Source organism: Lacerta agilis, chromosome 14 (assembly GCF_009819535.1).
Source record: "Lacerta agilis isolate rLacAgi1 chromosome 14, rLacAgi1.pri, whole genome shotgun sequence".
Classification (NCBI taxonomy): domain Eukaryota; kingdom Metazoa; phylum Chordata; class Lepidosauria; order Squamata; family Lacertidae; genus Lacerta; species Lacerta agilis.
The window spans coordinates 42,107,845-42,134,469 of NC_046325.1; the positions used below are offsets into that span (position 1 = coordinate 42,107,845).

The window sequence follows — 26,625 nt, forward strand, 5'->3', positions numbered from 1 at the left end:
TAAACACAAAGAAAGTATTTTATAATTACTTTATTATGAAATAGTAAGTAAACAGAAATATGAAAAATTATAAAATACTTTATTCAGTGCGCAACCAGGGCGTGTTTGGCTGAACACAAAGCTGATATTCTGGCTGGTTTTTTTCCCACAGCACACCAGGCAACATCTCGCGGCACCTGTGTGCCGCGGAACAGTGGTTGAAAAACACTGCGCTAGACGAAAATAATTCGTTCTGCGAAAATTTTCGTCTAGCGGGTTTTTCGTCTAGCGAAGCGGCAATGACAGCCGCGCTTTCGCTAGACGAAAAAAAAAGACGAAAAATTTTCGTCTTGCGAGGCAGCCCCATAGACTTTTTCGTCTTGCGGGGCAGCCTCCCGCTAGACGAATGCCTTCGTCTAGCGAGTTTTCGTCTAGCGAGGCATTTGTGTAGCGGGGCACCACTGTATAATGTTTACATTATATTCCTGTGGAAAGAGATCCTCCTCCAACTAATGTGTGTTTCTGCTGTAGATAACATTTTCCATCTGTAAAATTAATTTTATTCCAGGTGTCCTATATTTGGGTTGTTGTGGTTATTGTTGTTGTTGTTTTGGTCTCCTGTTAAAATTTGTTGTTATCTTAGAAATGGGTGCAAGTCAAAAATCCTTAAGCGGTGCCTGTTTTCCCCTTCCAGGATTTACCCCCCTTATTTTGGCTGCTACAGCTGGTCACGTCGGTGTTGTAGAGATCTTGTTGGATAATGGTGCAGATATCGAAGCTCAGTCTGAGAGAACCAAGGACACACCTTTATCTTTAGCTTGTTCTGGAGGAAGACAGGAGGTGAAGTAAACAGTACCCTATTGTTGCATACTAACTGAAAGCCTTTCACCATGGTTAACGCTCGTCATATAATCCTTGATTCCGAACACACTCCTTGAAAGCTTGTTCAGCTGTTTCCAGTTAGAATTTACAGAATTCTAATCAATTTAAAAATAGGTGTTTCTGATCATCTCATCACTGCTGTACCAGAGGGCAGGGAGAGCACAAGAGCTGCAGGCTCGTGAAGGCTAATGTTAAACATGTGCCTCCCAAACTGTTACTCCCAAAACTGAGGTGCAGTATTAGAATGCCAGCTCAGCCCTAGACACGTAATATTTAACAATAGTATTCTTTGCTAACCATATTTTATAACCAGTGTAACATCTACTGTTCTATGTTGTTTATTTGATTGTGCAAATTACAATGGTTCTTGTTTTCAGCAACTTGTACAGTATAGAAAATTCTTTCCAGTAGCACCTTAGAGACCAACTGAGTTTGTTCTTGGTATGAGCTTTCGTGTGCATGCACACGAAAGCTCATACCAAGAACAAACTCAGTTGGTCTCTAAGGTGCTACTGGAAAGAATTTTCTATTTTGTTTTGACTATGGCAGACCAACACTGCTACCCACCTGTAATTGGTACAGTATGTTGTTGTAAGTCACCTAAAGACCACCCTGTAGTAGATGTCTTCTTTTTCTTCTTCTTCTTCATCATCATTATTATTATTACTGCTATTAGCATTTTTTAAATTCTGTAACTGTGATTTAAGATATCTAAGGTAGAATCGGGTTAGGAGTTTGTCAGATCTTCTCTGTTTACTCCTTGGTACCCCGAAGGGCCAAAAAACAAGGGTGTTTACTAAGTATAATGGTGGTAGCTATCCAAAGAATTTTATGACTAGCTCCATGTATATAGAATCATAGAACTTCAGAATTGGGTGGGACCCCGAGGGTCATTAATCCAACAAGTGACACTACTGATTTCAAATAAGGGTTCTCTGCCCCCCATTTACCTTATGGAACATGTATTTGGGAAGCTTCTCCTGTGTTTCTATGTTAAGTAACAAATATGCTGTGGCATATGAATAAACGATATCTAATTTAGGCACCATTTGTATATAAAGTACCATTGCAGCCCCAAGTCAATGTATGATCATCTTGCATGGTTAAAGCAGATCTTAGAAGTGTTAATACCATAACTTAGCACCACTAGCATGGTACATATTCATACATTATCTCTGAGCCACATGAACAGAATTGTGTGTTCTACCTGGAGTAACACAGAGATGGCAGTAAGCCTCCATTTCCATGCTGGTGCCTGTGGGGCCTCTGATAGCAGTTCTGTGTTCAGGATGGGAGTGATAATCATTTCTCGAAGGTAACTATTTGTATTTTTGCAACAATTCAGGTGGTGGAGCTTCTGCTAGCTAGAGGGGCAAATAAAGAGCACAGAAATGTTTCTGACTACACACCTTTAAGCTTAGCTGCTTCTGGTGGTTATGTGAACATCATCAAAATACTGTTGAATGCTGGTGCAGAGATCAATTCAAGGCAAGTTCTCTTTTTTACGCTCCTGTTCATTTCATGCTGCTCTTGTTTCTTGTTATGTTCTTCCATTCTACCCTAGGTTCACAACAGGTTTCCAGGAGGACCCTTCTCATACCGAGAGAAGCTTTAAACTGGGCTCTTGATCCAAAGAAAGGGAAACAGAGCAAATTACTGGTGTCCTCTATGCCCCGACCAGGTGCCCTGGTGACCCTATTACTGCAGTATAATTTAGTGGACTTCTGTTGAGATAGATTTCTCTTTCTCTCTCCAGTAGCTATGTGTCCTGTAACAGAATCGATTCCTTGTTATGCTCCCTCCACCCTATCTAGTAATGCCAAAGCATCTTCTACGAGTCTTATCTTGATTTCACATGACAGCCCACTATTTACCATTTTACAGCTCAATGATGAACCGTGAAGGGATCCTACTTGGAGATTGAATCCTCTCCTCCTACAGTGAAGAGAAATAGTTGATAGTCTGAAGCAATGGATAGGAGAGGTTTTTGTGCATAATAATCCTATCCAGTCTTTGCTTTGGGAAACTCTGAAACCAGTCATCTGGGGAGAATTAATCAGTGGATACTGTTACTTAAGGAAAGGAAGGAACAAAACATGCCCCTTATCGATCAAAGACATAACTGAACTAGAAACTTAAATATAAATATACAGAGAGCAATCTGCTGTATAACAAATCCAAAGAGGAACTGAATTAAAAGCTCTTGAAATGATTATGATATTGGCTTGTAAATTTGATTACAGTGGTGACCCGCTAGACGAATGCCTCGCTAGACGAAGGCATTCGTCTAGCGGAAGGCTGCCCCGCAAGACGAAATTGTCTATGGGGCTGCCTCGCAAGATGAATTTTTTTTTTCGTCTAGCGAAAACCACGGTTTGCATTGCCGCTTCGCTAGACGAAAAAAACGCTAGACGAAAAGATTCGCAGAACGAATTATTTTCGTCTAGCGGGGCACCACTGTATTGGCTTGTAAATTTACAAAATGTGTTTAAACTAATAGGCGTTGATCATAACTAATTACACTTACAGGTACAGTGGACCCCCCGGATACGAACTTAATTCGTTCCAGGGGTCCGTACATACCCCGAAAAGTCCTCATCTAGAGATGCTGCTTTTCCACACGGCACAATAGAGTGCTTCTGTGCATGCACAGAAACCCGAAAGTATGCACTTCCAGGTTTGCTGCGTTCACAACCCGGAAGTTACGTTTCCCCAAGGTCCACTGTATTATGGCCTCTAGCTCCCATTTGGAGGTCTACAGGCAGCTATAGGTTCATATGTACATGGACTGTCATATTACAGAAACAGGTAAATGTGAATTAAAAAATCACCATGCTATATAAAGTTCAAATGTAACCCGTGTTCATTTGTTTCCAGAACTGGTAGCAAGCTGGGCATCTCTCCATTAATGTTGGCAGCCATGAATGGTCATACTGCTGCTGTTAAGCTGCTGTTGGACATGGGTTCTGATATCAATGCACAGATAGAGACCAATAGGAATACTGCCTTGACACTGGCCTGTTTCCAAGGAAGAACCGAAGTGGTTAGCCTTCTCCTCGATAGAAAAGCTAATGTTGAGCACAGAGCTAAGGTAGGAAGATCTTGGTTTAAATGTCTTCAGCTTACATTTGTCAGTGCTTCTGTTACTTTTCACACTCCCAGATGCTTGTCTGCTCAGTCTTGAATGTACTCAGCCATTCTATGCCCACCGTCAGGGCAAACAAATTTTATTTGCTTTATTGGAGTGTTGACTTTATATTGTTCCTCACTGCCTTGCGAGTAACTTTGTAAAAGGTGGGATATGCACTTACTAAATACAGCAAAGAAATTATCATGCTTATTTATTTATTACATTTATATACTGCCCTTCTGGCAAGGTACCCAAAGAGGTTTACAAGGCAAAATCCTAACGGGGGGAAATGGAACAGAATATTTTCCGGCATGTTTCAGGAGTTGAAACATTCAACCCAGGGAAGGTGGGGTTGCCCCAATAGTTATCTCAGACTGTTGGTGTCCCTTTCTGGAGCTGGTATCCATCCATCCACCCACCCACCCAAGGAGCACATGTGTTTTGTACTCCTTCGCTTCTGTTTTAAATCATCACTATGGAGATGAAACAGGTTTGATGTGGATAGCGGGGGGAAGAAAGTTTTAAAAAGTAGGTAAAAGGAGGGAGCTCTTTATTCCCAACACATTCTATTTGGTGAGAAGTGGAATGGGTATAAAGTGATGAATCTGTTGGATATCTCATCATTCAGCTGTTAATAGTTGAATATTCCGTACAGTAGAGTACCTGATAATAAACATAATATGCAAGCTCACTTAAGAAGCTTATTCAATGGGAATTACTTCGGGAAGCATGCATAGTACTGCATCCAGGACTGTCAACAGGATTTTTTGGTGGGGGGGTTGGGTCCAGCACACTGAATGTACATCTAGTCCAAGCCCCTGCAATGCAGGAATCTCAGCTAAAGCATACATGACAGATGGCCATCCAACTCTGGCAATGTTTGCCCACTTCTGCAAGGACCTCATCTCTTCTACAAGAATTCTCAAAGATTATAGACAGAGGCTCTGAGATTACATCCGCAAGCTCCTTTAGTACCCTTGGGTGGGAGGTGTCCTGACATTCATTACTGATAGGCAAGATGTGGGGAGAGAGTCCTAAGGACTGTCCCAAATATATTGCCAAACTGATAATGGAGTCAGAAGTGCTTTATTTTCTTCGGTTTTGATTCGGTTTACAAGGCACATGCTTTGTGAGTTAACAGTGGTCACTGATACTCTGTAAACTAGATATGATTGTTGCCTGCTTGTAGCTATAGGTTTTCACACATTTCTAATGTATTCTTAACCTAGACCGGCCTGACACCCTTAATGGAAGCTGCCTCTGGTGGATATGCAGAAGTAGGCAGAGTTCTTCTAGACAAAGGTGCAGATGTAAACGCTCCGCCAGTCCCTTCTTCAAGAGACACAGCTCTGACCATTGCAGCAGACAAAGGGCATTACAAGTTCTGTGAGCTGCTTATTAGCAGGTACCATATTTGATTTGATTTGAACGGGAGGGTCAAGAGGCCTAGGTTACAAAGAATGCCGCTGGCTTTATGATCCTGATATGCTATCTATGGGTGTTTACTAATGAGTTTTGTTGAGGAATTAGCAACCTCAGCCCACACAGAAGTTGCACTTACAAGAGTAGAAGAGTTGGTCTGATGAGAAAATTTTGATTGGTGATTTTTTCAGGAAACAACTGTGTGTGCTTTAGATTGTGGATCTTCATTGAAGGTCCTGCAGAAATGTTCCATTCCTGAGTGGCAATTCCATAATTGCAATTCCAGAGGCACTAGGTTCTGATGTGGCACTACAAGTTCCCCTGTGGGGGCTGCATGATGACAGCCTTACATTTTTATGTATATAGGAAGAAAATGGCAGCTGTTAAAATAGAAGGTGTGCAGATGCCAGGAATCCATGTTTCAGAAATGAACTATTTCAGAGTTGTTTAGAAACGGTTTTATGAAGAGCAGGTGATGTTCTCTACAAGTGCTGTCCCTCCAACTTCTACCACTTTTCTAAAGCCAGTAGCAATAACCAATCCTTCAGTTCAGATTTTTGTGTGTTTTTTTTAAATGGTAAAATATGCATTCAGTATTTTGATCATGCTTTTTGATTTTTTTTTGCAGGGGAGCTCACATCGATGTCCGGAACAAAAAAGGAAATACTCCATTATGGCTTGCTGCAAACGGTGGTCATTTAGATGTTGTCCAGTTGCTAGTACAAGCTGGAGCAGATGTAGATGCTGCTGATAACAGAAAGATAACCCCGCTGATGGCTGCCTTTCGAAAGGTAGAGTGAAAGCTTTTGCTTTGCTTCTTTTTAACCCTCTGATAAAAAAAGAACTAATTTGTTGCAGCATGAATTTGGAAATATAACTGCATCACCCACACAGTGCATGGCAGAAATTTAATAAATGTACTGTTACGCTTCCCATAGCGTGCGGTTTTCAGGGGGAGATTTATATAACCATTGGGGGGTGGAGAAACATATTGGCAGTGTGTGCAATATTGCAATTGAATAAGCTGCCCTCACTGCTTTCCTGTATCTCAGAGTATTTTCAAATTCCTTGCTTTATTAAAGAAAACTGGAGTTTTTCTTCCCTAGCTTCTCAGATTGGCAATTTACTGTATGCTCCTGAAGCTTCTGCTGCATTGGGGAATTAAGGTTGCTGCAGTTACTCTTTTCACTGAATTGCCTTTTATAGTTTAGTTATTTAACTTAATTGCATTTGAATGTGCAGCCTGCCTTCATGGGAAAGGGGCTAATTCTGGAAACCTTCATTCTTAGGGTCATGTAAAGGTTGTACGCTACCTGGTAAAAGAAGTAAATCAGTTCCCATCAGATTCAGAATGTATGAGATACATAGCAACAGTTACTGACAAGGTAAGAATAATTTGCTGCTTAAGTTACTCAGCAAAACTTTGGTAGAACAAGTGTTTCCCAGTAAGCTGATGAATACATCATAAGTGCTTATTAAAAACTTGCACATCTCGACCATGAACAGCATTGGACAGACTCTTTCTCTCTGACTTCACACTCCCAATTCAGTTGTATGGCTTCATTCAAGAGCACACTCTTTTTGTTTTAGTGTGTTTAAATATCTACTAACCTTCCCAATCCCAAAGTATGCTACACAGTTAAATACCACAGGAGGGGGGGAAATAAAATGCAGACCAAAGTTAACGTTGTTAAATTTCAATGCCACCCTTCATCCGAGGATTCCAGGAAAGTTTACAATATAAAAACACAAAAATGCAAAACAATAACACCCCACACAAATAGGTCATCAATAGTTTAATTAGCCAAAGGTTGCAAAGCTTCTCTCCCTTCCCACTTTCTCTTATTATATTCATATTTGGTCTTAGCATAAGAAGTCCTTTCCTTGGTTCCAATGCCTATATGCAGTCTTCCCTCCCCCCCAACCAAACTTTTTTTTTCAAAACTAGAGCACTTCTGAATCCTGTTTTGCCATTTGGAATCTCTTGACTCCCACTCTGGAGAATTCTGTCCCTGCAGCATTTGCCATTCCACAACCTTCCCAAAACAATTACAACCCTTTACCTTTTACTGGCAGAATAAAACCCCTCTCACAATGTGCTCTCTTGTTTTCTCCTCTCCAGCCATCTTTCCATTCTTACATGAGGAGACACAGCATATCTACAGTCATTAGCAGTTCAGCCCCTTTAATGCCACAGGAGCATTCCAATCCATTCCTTTCATTTCTGCACTCTCGCCTGTTTGTCAAGCAGCTTCCCTTCCTTTGCAGGCCACAATGAGTCCCTAATGCTCCCTGTCAGTTCCCTTATTGCAGTGTTTGAGGCTGGTACGTCCATTATTTGTTCAGCTGCTTGGGCCAATTCAGAAATGATGTTCTTTTTGCATTGTCATTGCAGGAAATGCTGAAGAAGTGCCACCTCTGTATAGAATCAATTGTTCAAGCCAAAGACAGGCAGGCTGCTGAAGCAAACAAGAATGCAAGCATTCTTTTAGAGGAGTTGGATTTGGAGAAGGTAACGCTGCAAGTTCAGATTTCCACTTTAAAACACTTTATATGCCGACTTTCTGTAGTTGCTCAAGGCAGGTCATGCAAGAATAGAAAAAATTTAGCCATCAAAAAACACTCCTTGTGGTGGAGTTGAGGAATCCCCCTACTGTCTCCCTGAAAAGGAAAAGTTGCTAAAATGTTTAATTCCCAGCTGAAAGAATCACCTTCAATTCACTGTGGGGCCAGAGGTTCAACCTCCTCCATGAGTGGAAAGCCTTTACGTTCGAACTTGAGAGGCTCTTCCAATAGAATCACAGAACTGTAGAGTTGGAAGGGACCACGAGGGTCATCTAGTCCAACCCCCCTGCAATGCAGGAATCTTTTGCCCAATGTGGGTCTCGAGAACCCATGACCTTCAGATTAAAAGTCTCATGCTTTACCAGTCGAGGAATCTTGGCTTCTGTGGCTCACAGCGGGCTCATTGATAGACAGCTTGCCCACAAAGCTTGATTCAAGGCCATATGATTTCCCCTCTGCTGGCTTCCACTTGGTCTGGATGCAGGATGATCAAATTAGCTACTTCGCCTTGGGCCTGTGACAGTGGGCTTGGGCAAGTTTTTCTTCCCCACTACCCCAGCCTTCCCCCCAATGTGGGGGACTAGTTTAGAACTCTTGGAAGGCAGGGCATTCTTATAAGTAATCAGCTGAGACCGATGCACATCATCCGGTCTCTTCCTAATGCTAAGCTGTGCAGCCTTATCTGCCCAAGGTGCAGTTTCTTTTTGGCCGTTTCCTTTCATCACTGTTGAATGAATTTGACTTGCAGCTACGCGAAGAAAGCAGAAGGCTGGCATTAGCTGCTAAAAGAGAGAAGAGAAAGGAGAAGAGAAGAAAGAAAAAGGAAGAGCAAAGGAGGAAGCTGGAAGAAATAGAGGCAAAAAACAAAGAGAATTTTGAACTACAAGCTGCTCAAGAAAAGGAAAAACTAAAAGCTGAAGGTAGGTATTTGATTTGTACCCCATGGGCTCAGAGCAGGTGCAAGCAGTTATCCAAAGCACAAAAGATGGCTGTTCTTCCATTTTCAGCACCTCTCCTCTGAAACACAACTGAATGTTAAATCATTAAATCCTGTCAGCTTGAATATATTCAATCGGTTTACATCTAATAGGAATTACAAATGATTGAAGAAAATAGGACATTGTCATAGATCAGTCTTAAAATCATGGGATAAAGATAAATGGTAGTCAGTTACATAGTTTATCTGCTGCAACTGGTTTTTCCTTTCAACCGTCATAACAAACATTTCACTAGAGGGGTGTTTTTTGTTTTTTTGTTTTGCAAAGGACTACCACTCTTGACACGTGCAGTGGGGGAAACATTGCCTTTCATGAGCTTTTGGATAAACCGCCTGGTTTGGGATCCAATTAGCTGCTTAGGTTCACACAAAGAGATTGAGTTCCCATTGGGGCATTTGGCTACCTTGTGAGCAGCTGATCCTCCAAATCATCTGTCTAATTCTGATCGAACCTCTCTCTAAACAGCAGTTTGCCGCAAGGCACTCAAAGTTGTTTCTTGAAGTAAAATAAGTGTGGAGACTCCTTGGGCCCATGGAAGTTGTGTTATGATTCTTTGGATCCTGGTATTCAAGAGGTTGCACACCAAGGCCAACAGGCAGAACATGATAGGCATTTCTTCACAGTTCAGTCCTGATTATAGTTGGTTCTCAACTTGCATATTAGTAAATAAGCAGTTATTATAAAAACAAGAGACTTGTGGCATAATAAATACACATTTATTATGTCACAGATTTATCAGATGGACAAAATAATATCCTGAGTTGCCATAATAAATTTGTGCCATGAGACTCTTTGGGTTGTTTTTGTTTGCTGAAAGCAACTAACATGGGTACACCTCTGCAATTGAGAAAGGCTGCAATTGATAAGGCTTAGAGCATATCAAAGTAGGAATCAGCCTTTCTCAATTGCAAATACTTAACTAAAATTGCTTATGTGGATACATTGTGGCTTAGTCCAATATGTCATTATCCACCTATGCAAATAATCATTTGTGCCCATGTAAGCATGTTTCTAATCGAGAGTATTTGGAATCCCCTTATCCCAGGCCATTCAGATATGACTGTCCGCTTGTAAACCTTTTCCATAGGTTGCTCTGAGAGCTTAATCTTTCCAAACCCTCTTCATGTGGAAAGGCAATAAAGTTATCTTATCAATCAGTCTCTAAACCCAGGTGTTCCTGTTCCCTGGATATTTGTAAATTACAATTGTAAATTGATTTAAACTGCTTTTAGAAATTTTGTGGGGGGGGGGGGAGCATATGCACTAGGTAAATAGGTTTGAAATATGAATTACTGAATATTCTGGCGTATAAGACTACTTTTTAATCCAGGAAAATCTTCTCAAAAGTCGGGGGTCGTCTTATACACCAGGTGGAGAATCTGCGGCCGAGTATATCTCGAAACTCTATATTTTAACTGGAAAAGTTGGGGGGGTCGTCTTATACGCCAGAAAATACGGTAGTATTAAAGGGTGTTTGTGCTGTATAAGTGACTTGCATTGACATTCATGGGCCAGTAGCATAGTAAAAACCTGTTCAAGGCAAGATGATTACTGTGGACTTTAGTCATTCTTCTTCTCGTTCTCAATTAGATGAGCCAGGGATCCTAACAGAACCACCCAGTGCTACCACAACGACCACCATAGGTATATCCGCAACATGGACAACTCTGGCAGGTTCCCATGGCAAAAGAAACAATACTGTCACTACGAGCAGCTCTAAGAGGAAAAGCAGGAGAAACAAAATTGGCCAAGATACCGTTCAGATCATCTTTGATGATCAGCTCCCCATCTCCTATTCTCAACCAGAGAAAATAAATGGCGAATCAAAAAGCAGCAGTACCAGTGAAAGTGGCGATAGTGACAACATGAGGATTTCCAGCTGTAGTGATGAAAGCAGCAATAGTAACAGCAGCCACAAGAGTGACAGTCTTTCTTCCACAGCAGTCACTAATGCTCAGAGCAACAAGAAGCAGCCATCGGTGCTGGTCACTTTCCCAAAAGAAGAGCGAAAAGCAGTTTCTGGAAAATCTTCAGTCAAGTAAGCTACTTTGCACACACAAACACACACAAGTTGTAATCTCATCTCTCAGTGCTTCCACCTTCTTCCCCCAGTGTTACTTCATGCAACAGAACTGTGAAATTATTATTTACTTTTTATTTAGCTGAAATGTCTCTGCTGCCTTTCTACCAACTTTGGTACTCAAAGTAGTTTACCAGAATTATTAAGAACAAACGAGAATATACGATGCCAGTAGAACTGACCGTGAAGCAGCAGATAAAATAGCATAATCAATAGCTATTTGAGCAGCCAAACTAATTTGGCTTAGTTCTGAGTTGCTTAATTGAAGACTGTAGTAACAGAAGACCAGTTAATGCAGCCGGTGCAAAATCATAGGTGGGAGCTTTTCAGGATCCTAGCCCCACAGCAGCCCCTCACCTCAGCCCTCCTCCCTACCTCCCAGAATCACTGCTGAAAATCAGGCTACATTCAAACATTGAAATCAAGAGAGTCCCGTGACAACTGGTGGCTTTTGCATCCTAGACTATCCAAGCGCATGCAGCTTTTCCCCGTTAAGATTTTACTTCTGCCTTCAGACGGCCCATATCTGCTGATGAAGAGGGAAAGGCCCAATTTTGAGTTAGATTGTGATGGAGGTAGCGTTCAATTACACTCTGCTGCTTGCGTTTTTACATATGAATGGACTTTGATTATCAGTTGCTACAGTAGGTGCATTTCAAGCTATGGTTTGCATGAAATGCAACAGGAAAACTTTGTTTTCTTATGTCTTGCTAGTGTTAATTGCTTTGGCGCTGTTCTTCATCTGCCTCATTTTTCCCCCACTGTGAATCTTGCGGTACTGAGATTCATCCTCATTTATATCCAAATGTCTTTTATTCCAAACAGGCTTACAAACGAAAGCAAGCAAACAAAAGCCAAGCGTACTTTGTCTATGATTGATCAGTTTACTTTTTAGCATGGTGTTAAATTTAATATTCTACTACTAAAGATGTTATTAAAGAGCTAGACGAGAGTCTCTGCATTTGTCTTTTACGTTTTTCTCATAAGAGTTACGTTAACAAGCACTCTTTTTTTCCTCCTCCTCCTCCTCCCCTCCCCCTTTCCTCTGAAAGGTTGTCAGAAGTTATTAGCGAAGTAACTGGCAATTCCTTATCTACTTGCACAAAACCTTCTCCATCGCCGCTGTCTTCTCCTAATGGAAAATTGACCTTAGCTAGCCCAAAACGTGGTCAGAAGAGGGAGGAAGGATGGAAGGAGGTTGTAAGAAGGTAAGTCCAATTCCGTGATGGTGGTAATTGCCAGTGATTCTCTACCTCATCCGCCCGCCCACCCCTAGTCCTTGCTTTGAATATTTTACTTTAAACCATGCTTTGCATTGCTGGCAAAATTAGTCATGGTATGACAGTTTCATTCCTTGGTCGTCAAAAGTCTGCAACTTCCAAGAGACAGCATTAGAGCCTGTTTTCTGTGCCAGCGCCTGAGAATCATTCCCCATGCTAGTGTCTTCCTGTTTTCTTTTTCTTTTTCTCCTCTCTCTTCAGCTTTTTGTGTAGATTCGGGACACTTTCACAGCTGCAACTATTAGCAGAGTGCTTCAGTGCTTTGTTTCAGCCAAAGCTTTCTAATGTTTGGCCCTGTTCACCTCAGTCTCCAAAGGCCACATACAGTGGACCCTCCGGATACAAATTAAATTCGTTCCGGGGGTCTGTACTTAACCTGAAAAGTCCATAACTGGAGGCGCTGCTTCTGCGAACACGTGCGGTGTGATAGAGCGCTTCTGTGCACGTGCGCACAGCGAAACCCGGAAGTATACACTTCTGGGTTTGCCACGTTCGCAACCCAAAAGTTACGTTTCCATAGCGGTACGTAACTCGAGGGTCCACTGCATTAGCTTTTCTGTTTTTACATTTGAAAGGTGGGTGGACAGGAGAATGTCTCGTAAGAATGCCTTTCTTCTCCACTAAATATCCATAGGGTGAATTCCATTGATGTCTTGCTTGCTCAATGGGACTTCCAGTTTCTCTCTTTCGCCCCCCCCCCCAGCCCCCAGAGCGGATTTGGAGGGGTGCAGGGGACTAAAGGGGAAAGGAAAGAAAGAAGAAGCCCAATTGTGCAAGCAGACACCTGCTTGTGCTACATTGGATCGCATCCATGGCCAGCCTTTGGGCCTCTTTGATTTCAGGCATGGAATACATGTTACAAAGTTTACAAGCCGCTGGCACATCTCATTGTGTCATACATACTTGTGAGCCAGTGTGGTGTAGTGGTAGGCTCGTAATCTGGTGAACCGGGTTCGCGTCTCCGCTCCTCCACATGCAGCTGCTGGGTGACCTTGGGCTAGTCACACTTCTCTGAAGTCTCTCAGCCCCACTCACCCCACAGAGTGTTTGTTGTGGGGGAGGAAGGAAAAGGAGAATGTTAGCCGCTTTGAGACTCCTTCGGGTAGTGATAAAGTGGGATATCAAATCCAAACTCTTCTTCTTCTGACCATTCGCTACCAAACTTGTATACTATACTAAATCTGTTATGCCCGATTGCCATAATTTTCTCTGTTTCTTAGATCAAAGAAGGTTTCTGTTCCATCAACTGTCATTTCCAGAGTAATTGGAAGAGGTGGTTGCAACATCAATGCTATCCGAGAGTTTACTGGCGCGCATATAGACATTGATAAGCAGAAAGACAAAACGGGGGACAGAATCATAACAATAAGGTAAATTCCTATCCAGGCACTGTTTACCTTAAGTTACTGAATTAGTTTGGAGGTCACCGTATCAATTTGCCATTCAGTTTATATGGGAAACAGATTTCAAACTAATTTCTGTTAGATGGACATTCATTCATTCATTCATTCATTCATTTATTTATTTAATACAATTTATGTGCTGTTTCAATTTATATATTGCTTGATTACTTTGAAAAAAACAACCCAGCAACTTCAAAGCGGTAAACATACATGGGACTTGTATGCATCAGAATGTTTCCGTGATTCCTTACTCTCCAGCAGGGTTGGTCCTGTTCAGAACTCCAGCCAGACATTCATATCCTCTTCCAAGATGCTATAAGTCTGTCAGTTACAATACCCAAGCAGGCCCATTTATGCTCCCCGCCCACTTAGTCAGCTTTTTCCTATTCCGCCTGTTTTGTAGCTTCTGGAGGCCACTGAGCATGCTCAATCCTCCTCAAGCTTTTTAATTATTATTTTTTAAACTCAGATATATGCTGATACCCCACTTTTGTTTCTCAGGGGCCCTGTTTCAGCTGAAACATCAACATTTTAAAAATGGAATCAGTCCTGTCTGCACTAAACCACCTCACCTTGCTGTCCGAGGGAACGGTTGTGTATTCAACCGTTGTATCATAAAACCGTTAAATTTCATTCATGCGAAGGTTTTTACACTTGCATGCATTTTTCTAAAAAGGGGAAATATTTATTCTTAAGCTTATCCACGAATGAAGAAATGGTCTTCATGCATTTATTCCCGAAGGATGCATTTAGACGCGAAGGATAGCTCAAGTCAGTAGAGCTTGACTCTTAATCCCAGGGTTGTGGGTTCGACCCCCATGTTGGCCAAGAGATTGCAGGGGTTGGGGTGGGCTGGATGCCCCTCGGGTTCCCTTCCAACTCTACAATTCTATGATTCTATTCAACTCTCTTACAGGGGAGGCACAGAATCAACAAGACAAGCAACACAGCTCATAAACGCTCTGATTAAGGATCCCGACAAAGAAATCGATGAACTAATTCCAAAGAACCGTTTGAGAAGCTCTGCGGCCTATCCCAAGACAGGGACGCACGCCAGCACCACGACTGCTCACAACTCCGTCGCTGGGAGCAAGGTGACCACTGTCGCAATCTCGTCGTCGTCTCAGATGGCCACAGCACTTTCTGTGCCTGTCCTCCCGTCAGCACCAACGCATAAAGCGGTCAAGAACCCGGTGAATAACGTGCGGCCTGGATTTCCAGTTTCTCTGCCGTTGGCATACCCTCCTCCCCAGTTTGCACACGCGTTGCTCGCTGCTCAGACTTTCCAGCAGATCCGTCCGCCAAGGTTACCCATGACCCACTTTGGAGGGACTTTTCCGCCGGCTCAGTCCACCTGGGGCCCTTTCCCAGTTCGGCCTCTGAGCCCTGCAAGAGCTACTAACTCACCTAAGCCTCACACGGTGCCTCGCCATAGCAATCAGAACAGCAGCGGTTCTCAGGTGAATTCAGTGGGTTCGTCGGCTCCCAGCCCAACAGCTACCACAAGTCCTGCCGTGTCTGCTGTGCCCGTTCCTTCTGCAAATGGCAGCCCCAGCTCACCTTCCGTCCGAAGGCAACTGTTTGTCACCGTGGTCAAGACATCCAGCACCACCACGACCACTATTGCAACCACGGCCAGCAACAACAGCACAACACCCACCAACGCCACATACCCTTTTCCTACTGCCAAAGAGCACCACCCTGTGTCGTCCGCTTCCTCCCCTTCGCCGCCAGCCCAGCCAGCCAGGGTTTCCAGAAGCAGCCCTTCAGAATGTGTCACAAGTTCTCCGAGCAAAGGGGTGCCCTCCTCGGACCAGGAAGTGAGTAGCTCCCCGGTAGCGGAAGCAGCAAATCTGACCGGAAACAGGCAGGCGAATGGCGGCTCTGCTGGGATTCCCTCAGAGCATCTTCCTCAGCCGCAGCCACTCGGGTCTGTTCCCCAGGAAGCAAGGCTACCTCTGCAGCAGCCTCAGGTTCCGTCACAAGACCCGCGAATGGCCGTGCCTCCAAACCTAGTAACTGCGAGTTCCTCTGCCCCGGTAGTTGCGCCTGCTAGTACGCCAGCGAACTATCTCTTGCCTCAGGCACCGGCGGGATCTGCCCAGCCGTCTCCGCCAGCTAAAATGGAAAGCCCCGCGATCAGGCTGCCATCCCATGGGGCAAACCCCGTGCACAAGAATTCCGCTCCCGTTCAGAGCTCTTCAGTCGCCGTCCTCAATATCAGCCACATAAAAAGACCCCACAGTGTTCCTTCTTCAGTGCAACTTCCTTCTACCTTAAGTACGCAAAGCGTCCCTCAGAATTCTGTCCATCCGGCAAACAAGCCCCAAATGGCTCCGAATTTCAGCGCTGCTTTGCCATTTGGGCCCTTCAGCACACTGTTTGAGAACGGCCCCGCCTCTGCTCATGCCTTCTGGGGTGGATCCGTCTTGTCGTCTCAGGCAGCGCCGGAATCCATTCTGTCTGGGAAGTCTTCGTTTCTGCCAAACTCGGATCCGTTGCACCAGTTAGATACTTCCAAAGCCCCAGGTTTCAGGCCCCCACTTCAGAGACCAGCTCCGAGTCCCTCAGGTGAATATTTCTTTATATTCCACAAGGATAAAGTGATCTTTGGGTCTGATTGTTCCATCGGTGTGTGTGCGATTAGGTAGGGGGGTGGGAGTGGGGTTTGCCCCAACATGCATATCTTTACACTTAAACCTTGAGCCTCATTTGCTGTTTTGCTGTCCATTCATTGTCTTGGTTACAATGGTAAATTTGGTCACATCACTGCTGACTCTAGTCCAGTTATGGACAAGTTAAATAGCACCAGTCCCAATACTGATCCTTGGGAGATTTCCATGCTTCCTTTTTCTCTTTCCATTACCAGTTACTAAGCCATAGGAAAACCACAATGTTCTAAATTTATTTAGGGGCCTTTGGTAATGGATTTTGTCAAAAGCTTTTTGAAAATCCAGGTATATAATGTTGACTGGATCACATCTATTCATATGCTTGTTAACATTCTCAGAGTAAAAGATTGGCATGGTAGAACTTCCCTTTATACAAGGCATGCTGTGATTCTTCCCCAGAAAGGCTTGTTCTGTAAGCTTCATAATTCTATGGTTTTTTAAAATAATGATTTATTTCCCCCAGTTTAACCAAAACAGTTGCTAGGTTAACCGACATAGAATTTTGGATGCCAACTGTAGCAGGTGACTTGTTTGCAATTCCCCTAGAACTTGCCTTGTCACTTCTTTTTGATTCAGTTCTTCAGTTGCTAGATTTTCGTCCGGACATGGGTAATCCCACTGAGGATCACCTGCAGTGAAAATAGATGGAGGAGTGAATTGGGAGATTGTACAAGCATTCTTTGCATCTTACAAGAATAGATTCAGGTTGTGCAATCTCCTATCTATACTCCTCCATGGCCAGAATGCAGTCACCACATTCCAGGATAGTCCCTTCTCTTGGTTGAAAGACGGGGTGAGCTCTGTAGACCAGAGTAGCCCAGTTTGGTGCGGGATGGGGAGCAGCCCTGGTCACCTGGAGACCCTTGAAGTTCCCATCTTCTTCTGACTTTTGGTTTCGCCTGCACCCCCAGTTTTTTTTCAACCCTTTAAAATCATCCCTCCCCTCTCTACACACTTCCGAAGTCAAGGATGCATTTTTACTTTTTGTAGGGAATCTGGGATGGAATTCTCAGTCTGCTGCTCTGCACGTAGCTGTTCAGACTTGGCTTAGAAAATTTGTCTCCACCTCTTCTGACTGAGAGTGGGCAGCAAGGGCGCATCAGTCCAACAACTGGGCTGCTGAGTGGTGTTCTCGCCTGTAGCCCAGCTGGAAATAGTAGCATCACTTGCTCTTCTGCCCTTTCCTCCTAAGTCTGCCATACAGACATCATTAAGAGATTTTGACAGATGCCTTGGTTTTGGCTTGCATAACATATTTTCTCTAAAACGTAGGCAGTTTTTATACTTTATAGAGCAACTCGATACTGGCAAAAGAGGCTTCAGTGTAAGGATGAATGGGGAAAACAAATGGAAACGGATGTGGATGGGCATTGAAAATGAGAACAAAATTATAACCTATTGGTGCTATGCTTCATGAGAGGATAAGGCAGATGTTTTATTTGTTTGAAAGTATGCTGGAGGTGTAATTTTCAAAGAGATGATTTTAAATGTGTGTTACTGAGCATCTTGTTCAATTTCAAATAGAATGACTGATCCATTGAGATATACTGTATTTGAATGGTCAAACCGTACGAATATAGTATTATAAGGAAGCACATAGTCTCAGGAATCAGTGCCATAGAAACATCTGTTACAGAAAAGCAGTCTGGAACAAATTAATTTTCCAGGCTCCATAGAAGAGAATCGTAACTATTATAGTCCAAACTGGAAGCAAGCTGTACAAGATGCAGAAGTTAGTTCCTTCCCTACGCCTCCTGCTTTGAATGCTGCCATTTTCCCAGGAAGTACTGACGTTTTGCAAATCATTCTATAGGTATTGTCAGTATGGATTCACCATATGGTTCCGTAACACCACCTTCTGCGCACTTGGGTACCTTTGCCTCAAACCTTTCAAGCAGTCAAGTATATGCACCAGGAACAACTCTTGGGGGAGCACCGGCAGCTGCTAATTTTAACAGACAGCATTTTTCTCCACTGAACCTATTGCCTCCATGTTCCTCTGCATCAAATGGTAAGCTGTTAAAAAAAACACACACCACACTATTATGTTGCTGTAATATAGCTCCGGGTGTTCCAACTTTATTTTTGAACTCCAGAATTGGATGCCGCAGAGAAGAGTGGGATGGTTGCCTTCTTGGGGAGATCTGTTCTGCTTTCTTCCAAGTACTTCTTTCTAATCCATTGCTATGAAGCTCTAATGCTGTGTGCCTAATTATAGACCAAAGTCTGGTGCACTGTAGCTCAGCTGGTGTTAAAGTAGAAAACTACTACTACTACTACTATTATTATTATTATTATTATTATTATTATTATTATTATTATTATTATATTTCGTGTATCACCCTTCATCCAAAGATCACAGGGCGGTTCACAACATAAAAATACAAAATGAGAACACAAAATGCATAATAAGCAAAAAGAAACTAATAACCCCCTCCACTCACAAACACGTTTAAAAGGCCATAGATTTTTAATCAGCCGAAGACCTGATTGTACAGAAATGTTTTTGCCTGGTGTCTAAATACAGTGGTGCCCCGCTAGACGAATGCCTCGCTAGACAAAAAACTCGCTAGACGAAGGCATTCGTCTAGCGGAAGGCTGCCCCGCAAGACGAATTTGTCTATGGGGCTGCCTCGCAAGACGCAAAAAAAAATAATTGTCTAGCGAAAACCGCGGTTTGCATTGGTGCTTCGCTAGACAAAAAAACCGCTAGACGAAAATACTCGCAGAACGAATTATTTTCGTCTAGCGGGGCACCACTGTATATGTAATGAAGGTGCCAGACAAGCCTCCTTGGGGAAAGCATTCCACAAACGGGGAGCCGCCACAGAAAAGGCCTGTTCTCATGTTGCCACCCTCCTGACCTCTTGTGAAGAAGGGCCTGAGGTGCTTATTGCAGGGTCCGGGTCAGTTAACAACAACAACAGCAGCAGCAGCAACAACAACAACAACATTGCAGATCTGATGTGCAAACCCAGGCTCATGAATTTCTCTCCAAATAAACCTTGAGCAGTAATCAGGTTCTTGGCTTACTACTCCCAGTTTGTTTCCAGGAAACCAACTAGAAACATCACAACAAGCCAGACTCTGCCTTGTTTTCAAGCAGCAGCAGTAAAAGCGGGAGTAGAGTAGAGAGAACTTTTCGTCAAGTATGTACAGCACACTGAGCGTTCACATTAAACCACATTTCGTTTTTAACTGTGGCTTAATATGACTTGCAAAAAGGACCATTACATCCTAAGTAATCACTTTTTAATATATTGAGTTCTGATAACTTGTGACAGTGATTTTTGCAACTGACGAAGATTCATTCTGTTCTACGTTGATTATAGAAAGCCAGTTATAAAAGGTTTAAACTACTGGCTCAATGTGGCATAATGTGGCAAACCTCTAGTAGGCTTTTTGTACCTAATGCTGTTTTAGTAAGTCATGAAATTTCCTGAGCCTGCATTGCTACTTCTGCTGAGACTGGTGTAGAGAGAGAGTATTTTTGAATGCAGTCATATTGCCTTTAAATACTAGGACGGATGTCTGTAACTCATTTAAATACTTGTTTTCCTCTAGAACCACCTGCTCAGCCAGTGTCTGCTGGAGTCAGAGCACCATCTCCAACGCCTTCATCTGTTTCCCTGGGGTCTGAAAAACCCAGCAATGTCTCTCAGGACAGAAAGGTCCCTGTCCCAATTGGAACAGAGCGTTCTGCACGTATCAGACAAACTGGAACGTCCACACCCTCTGTTATAGGGAGCAACTTGGCCACTCCAGTGGGGCACAGTGGTATATGGTCTTTTGAAGGGATAGGAGGAAACCAAGCTGGTATGTATTGCCCCTGAACAGACATACTTGTTTATCATCTTCTGATTTTCTATTAGAGGAGAGCTAAGACAATTGATTAGGTAAAGGTAAAGGTACCCCGGCCATTACGTCCCGTCGCGGATGACTCTGGGGTTGCGTGCTCATCTCGCTCTGTAGGCCGAGGGAGCCAGTGTTTGTCCGCAAACAGCTGCCAGGTCATATGGCCAGCATGACTAAGCCGCTTCTGGCAAACCAGAGCAGTGCACGGAAACGCCATTTACCTTCCCGCCTGAGCGGTACCTATTTATCTACTTGCACTGGCATGCTTTTGAACTGCTAGGTTGGCAGGAGCTGGGACAGAGCAACGGGAGCTCACCCCATTGCGGGGATTCGAACCACCGACCTTCCAATCAGCAACTCCAAGAGGCTCTGTGGTTTAGACCACAGCGCCACCCGTGTCCTAATTGTCCTAAAAAGACAATTGATTAGGACAACTTAAAATGCAGAAATAACATTCCCACTACAAATGGTAGCCTTGACAAATCTGCATTGCAGCATTGTTCATGAATTGACTAATTTAAAGTTCACAATTTTTTTAATCCTGCTTTTAAGAACGTAATTTCTTTTTAGTCCCACCATGAAGTATTAGCTGCCACTAAGTATACCTTACCTTACCAATGACCAATCTGGCTCTGTACTTCTTGTTTAGATGGTTCTGCCAAGTGTTCAGGACACTAACTGCTACTACCAAAACGGAATAATTTAGGTTGAAGCGTGTTGCTAACGGATAATACCCACTTCTTTCTTGCTAGATAAAGTAGATTGGTGTCAAAGTGGAATGGGGAACCATATGATGCACAGACCAATGTCCGATCCAGGCGTATTCTCGCAACATCAAACAATGGAGAGAGACAGCACAGGAATTGTAACTCCTTCCGGTACATTCCATCAGCATGTCCCTGCTGGATACATGGACTTCCCTAAAGTTGGGGTAACGATCCAAATGTTGTTGTTGTTTTTGCTAGAAACTCAGACATAGAAGCTTTCTAATACCCTGATTAAAAGCTACACCATACTTTGCTTTTTGTAACGGAGCCTGCATTACCTTTGTCAATCCGTTTTAGTAGTTTTTGCTGGGCCTTGTATTATAAACCTCTTTATAGCCAGAGGGTGGGCAAGTATCAAGTTGCCTGTGTGGTGCACTGACTGTTCCTAGTTACTTCCTTAAATTGACCAGGAGCAGCACTCGAGCTTCTTGGGAGCCACATTTGGGCCACCTTTACACACGCAGAACTATTACTGAAACAAAATAAAAACAAATTCTTCCAGTAGAACTTTAGAGACCAACTAAGTTTGTTCTTGGTATGAGCTTTCGTGTGCATGCACACTTCTTCAGAAACTCGGTGTATCTGAAGAAGTGTGCATGCACACGAAAGCTCATACCAAGAACAAACTTAGTTGGTCTCTAAGGTGCTACTGGAAGAATTTTATTTTTTATTTTGTTTCGACTACGGCAGACCAACACTGCTACCTACCTATAACTAGAACTATTACCGGTAATTCAAGACGATGCAAACAAAATCATTTCGCAGAGAAGTTTTGAAACCAATTTCTTTGGCAGATTAAGTGTGTTGACTTTATAATTTGGGTGAAAAGGCACACACTTTTCGAAATTTGAGAGATAAAATGATGTTTATTGTGACTGCGGAAATATAAAAAGCATGTCGAACAACTAGCTCTCTTTCCCCTTACAGGGCATGCCTTTCTCAGTGTATGGGAACGCAATGATTCCTCCTGTCGCACCCATTGCAGATGGTACTGGAGGGCCAATATTCAATGCACCTCATGCTGCTGACCCATCTTGGAACTCACTTATAAAGATGGTTTCAAATTCCACAGAGAATAATGGCCCTCAGACGGTAAGCTCAGGGGTTTGTGTAGTCAATGTGCTGATAACTTTCAAACTACAACATTACTATTCCACCTCCTTTTCCAAGTTAAAAGTGTTGATTGGCTAGGGGTGGGGGTGGGGATTAGGTATAACAGGATAATTCCTGGATTTTAGATCCAAGTTAGGGGCAAGTATTATTTGGTGAAAGAACCCCAGCAGAGATTTAAAATGGCAAAATACGCAGCAAAGTAAAGCCTGGAAATATAGGCTGTTAGACCTTTAAAATATGCCCTTGTGAATTCCAAAACTTCCCTCTTTCCTGTACTTTCCCATGCAATAGTCAGAAAAAGATGCACAGGCAGTAGAACTTAGTCTAGTTCCAAAGTGAAGAAAGTTCTTAAATTATTGGTATAGGAACTCAAGAGAGGCTTGTTGGAGCCATGTGGCTGGAGGCAGCAGCTCAGAGCTCCTCAGAGTTCACATGTAGACAGAAGAGGAACAATAGGCTTGACTACCTTCCTTCCAAGTGACCTAGCTAAGCCTGGCAGAACAGCTTGCTCTGTGGCATTAACCCCTTCATGCATTAATTAAGCTTAAGCATGTTGGTTGAATGACACTGACTATTCCACAAAAGGGGGTACTTGGCCTTTCTTTTATATGTCTGACCATGACCCTACCACATATTTAGTTGGCCCAGTATCCAACATGGCATTGTTACTAATTACATGAGATATGTATAACCCTAGTGCTGAGTTGTGGGTGAGTTTTTTGAGCAGAGGTGGCCTTTAAATTGCAACCTGTCTCTGCAGTCAGAGGCAATGTGCTTAATACTGGTTGCTGGGAATCACAAGTCGGGAACATGCTGTTGCCCTCGGGTCCTGCTTGCAGAGTTCCCTTTGGCATCTGTTTAACCACTGTGAGAACAGGACGCTGGACTTAGATGGCCTGAGTTGGCGGGGCTCTTCATATGTTTATCACTGCACTGACATTCTGATGGTGCATTAAAGCAACTCAGTTTTGTGCTGTTTACTAATCTGATCATGGTAACAGCAGAGTTCCTGTGGAATTTTGGCCTCTCTTTTTTTGCAGAAAATGATGTTGAAGAAGAAAAGAACAGAAACATGGAGTTTTGCAGGACAGCGAAGCCCCATCGTCTTAAGTCCTAGCACTCCACACTCCTTTTGTTTTCACAAGCCTTTAGCAAGCACGTTCCCTGAGTTGTTACCAGTTTTACGTCCCCCTTTTGCTTTTGCTTTGGAAATGAAAGAAGTGATAAGTGCATGTCACATAGTGGTGGCAATATTATTATAATCGTCATGACTACTACTGCTATTGGAACGGCTGCTGCTTTATATTCCACTAAATGCCAAAATAGGCTTCTGAGCAGTTTACAAGTATGGTTGCACGCATGCTAAGATTATTTTACACATGGTTTTTAAAAAAAAGTAAATTGAGATACGTACAGTAGTTTGCTCTTGAAATACAGAGCCAGGCAGTATATAACCCTACTGCAACCCATTTTATTATTATTATTATTAAAGATTTTCTTGGTTTACAGAAGTGTGTGTAATGTCTCTCTTTTTTCCCCCCATATAACATTTTTACAGATCAGTTTTGGTTGTTGAGACATTAGGGAGAGAAGGGGGAAGGAAGTGGGTGGGATGGGGGAGGGTGGGGTGGGGAGATGATGCTTTTATTTTCCTTAATATATGTAGGATTTGGTGTCAGCGTCATTCGTGTTGGTTCTTTGTTGCTTGCTTGTGTTTCTTTGGCGGTGAGAGGTCGGGATTGGTGTAGGCTGTGATTGTTCCATTGTGGTTGGCTGTGGTGATCTTTGGTTTCCTGTGTGAGTGGGGTGGGTGGGTGTTTTGGATCAGGTTAGCCATATTGATTTGTATGCTGTCGGTAGATTTTTGTCGTTGTCTTGTTGGGCTGTGTGTGTGATGAATTAAAATAGAAAATTCTTTCCAGTAGCACCTTAGAGACCAACTGTGTTTGTTCTTGGTATGAGCTTTTGTGTGCATGCACACTTCTTCAGATACACTGAAACAGAAGTCACCAGATCCTTAAATATAGTGAGGGAGTGGGGAGGGGTATTACTCAGAGGGTGGTGGGAATGGGTGATCAGCTGATAGGTGTGGAAAACCTGTTGACGACTCTCGGCTGCAATTAGTCTTGCAGGGAAAGGCAAGGGGTGAAAGCTCATACCAAGAACAAACACAGTTGGTCTCTAAGGTGCTACTGAAAAGAATTTTCTATTTTGTTTCGACTATGGCAGACCAACACGGCTACCCACCTGTAACTGTGTGATGAATTGCAACCCATTTTTATACCTATATGAAACAGCTGGTTCTGCATAGCTTAACCCCGCTGCTGCTCTTCTTCTTCAGGTATGGACTGGAACGTGGACACCCCATATGAACAGTGTGCATATGAACCAGCTGGGTTGAGGAGGGGGGTCTCTTCGGATAGCCCGGAGATTTCCTTTCGGCTTGGAGGAGAATGCAAATGACAGCACCGTTTCCCTCGTCTCTCGGATCATTCTTCTGATAGGTTGGACTGATGTAGGCTTTTGCAGAGGAGCGTACTAACTGACCCTTTTCTGTGAACATTGTGACTGCCCATTCCCCGCCGTCATATGGTTCCACTTAGCCTCTCTTAGTTTCATTTTCTTTCCCCTTTGATTATTATTAATTTTTTTGGGACATAACTTTCTGTTGAAGCTGTTCTTTGGCTGGTTGGTTTTTAGTACTGTAAGCTGCTTCTGGGCATACACAGAAATTTAGCAAAATTATGTAAACTTGATCCTGAAGTTTTAGAATGGCAAATAAATGTACAATTGTTTACATAACAGAAATGGCTACGCAGAAAGTAAATTTTTTCAGTATGTCAGGCTCTACTTAATGTGACAGATGTATCTACATATACAGCAGTCTGGATGTTTCCTTCATACATTAAACTATTAATAAGCATAACTTTTTTTCTACTTGTGTAATTTTAAATACAGCATAAAACTGGGCATTATTTGTGGGGTGCCCCACATTTTTATACTACGGAATTTGGCATCAATTCAGTATTGTTTTGTTTAATTTTGTAACAGAAATAAGAGGAATTAGTTCCCCTGCTCCTTTACAGAAGACATTGAGCAACACAACACACGAACACAAATCTCTCGTCTCAACTACTGTTAGGCGCTTTCTAAGCTATCTTTTCCCCCTTCCTCAATAAGCTTCGCTGTTCTTTTAAGAGATTTTGCAGCTCTGCGGAGATCTCATCTAACTGATCTCCTCCAAAGGTGGGTTTACAAAGCCTGGTGAATGATGCCCCAAGGTGGGTTTGAGCAAAGTCCTCCATTGCTTTCTTTTGTCATCCATTGTTGTTGCCATATGTCCTTTTACAGATAGCTCCCCTGAAGGAGGAGGTGCATAGAATTGCTGTCACTCGAGGCCCAAGTGGTCAACTGCAGCCTTTCTAGAACAGGTGTAGCCTGGCCACAGTGGTCCGTGCTTTGATAACACAGGCTGGATTACTGCAGAATGTATTATGTGTGGGGCTGCCCCTGCAAACTGTGCAGAAGCCACGTCAGTTGGGAAGGAACTATATAAGCTGCCTATGTACTGGAAAGCCCAATTCAAGGTGCTGGTGCTTACCTATTGAGCCCTAAATCACCTGGAGCCCAGATTTCAGAACAAGCGTCTCTTTCCATATCAACTTGCCTGTGTATTCAGATTGTCAGAGGAGAGGCCCTTTGCTGTGTTCCATCTGTAGGAGGGCGACACTATGCATGCACAAAAGAGAGGGCCTTCTCGGTGGTGGCACCCTGACTTTGAAATTCTACTGCAAGGGTGGTAGCAGGATTCTTTCTGGCAACAGGTTCAAACAATTCTATATGCCCAGGCATTTAAAATGCTTGCTTTCAGCTGGCTAAACAGTTCTTTTCCTCTCGATTTTGTTGCTTTTCCCTTTAATTTATGTCTTAGATAGATAGATGTTTATTCGGCATTTGCGCCCATCTTACAATACAAAACAGAACAAGTAAAATATTGCGTTGTGGATTTTAAATTCTAATGCGTCCTGCCCCTAAAATCTATTTTGGATTCAAGTGAGTTTCATTAATTCTTTAAATAAATACAGTGAAGTCAGCAGCCTTGTATTCAACAACTTGCTGGGTAGCCATAAGCAACCAGGGGTTCCATGCAGGTGAGTCTGGAGTCTGGTGGAGAAGAGACAGCTCTTTCCACTCCTCCCTGCACCTGTCCGCTTGGTTTCTGTGCTAGCCACAGAGGAAGGAAATCCCCTTCCTTCACCACAGCGTAGAAGTCAAGCAAGCATGTGAAGGAGGGCTGGACACTTCCGACTTCCCCTGCATGTAAATACAGGCTCCGGGCAGACTTTGAGTGGACGAGACCCTGAGCTATTGTACTCCTAGCAGGCTAGTGAAACGTTTTGCAGGCTAGCAACTTTTGAAGACCGGATGAGCGTGTCCTGCATCATCTGCTGATAGAACCTCACTATCAGGCGTATCCCA

At 43.2% G+C, this 26,625-nt stretch overlaps 1 protein-coding gene across 1 annotated transcript in view; it reads left to right on the forward strand.

Moving 5' to 3' along the window:
* Positions 1-25,072, forward strand: part of LOC117058480 (ankyrin repeat domain-containing protein 17-like) — a 78,967-nt gene extending 53,895 nt beyond the window's left edge. Inside the window, 17 exon segments of the mRNA XM_033169663.1 lie at positions 674-819; positions 2,207-2,349; positions 3,739-3,952; positions 5,221-5,396; positions 6,042-6,204; positions 6,703-6,798; positions 7,809-7,925; positions 8,727-8,898; positions 10,567-11,014; positions 12,109-12,264; positions 13,557-13,706; positions 14,656-16,310; positions 18,225-18,422; positions 19,976-20,227; positions 21,019-21,197; positions 21,961-22,125; positions 24,488-25,072. Of these exon segments, the coding sequence (XP_033025554.1) occupies positions 674-819; positions 2,207-2,349; positions 3,739-3,952; positions 5,221-5,396; positions 6,042-6,204; positions 6,703-6,798; positions 7,809-7,925; positions 8,727-8,898; positions 10,567-11,014; positions 12,109-12,264; positions 13,557-13,706; positions 14,656-16,310; positions 18,225-18,422; positions 19,976-20,227; positions 21,019-21,197; positions 21,961-22,125; positions 24,488-24,547 (4,490 nt within the window). The 3' untranslated portion in view covers positions 24,548-25,072.
* Positions 25,073-26,625: the final 1,553 nt, after the last annotated feature.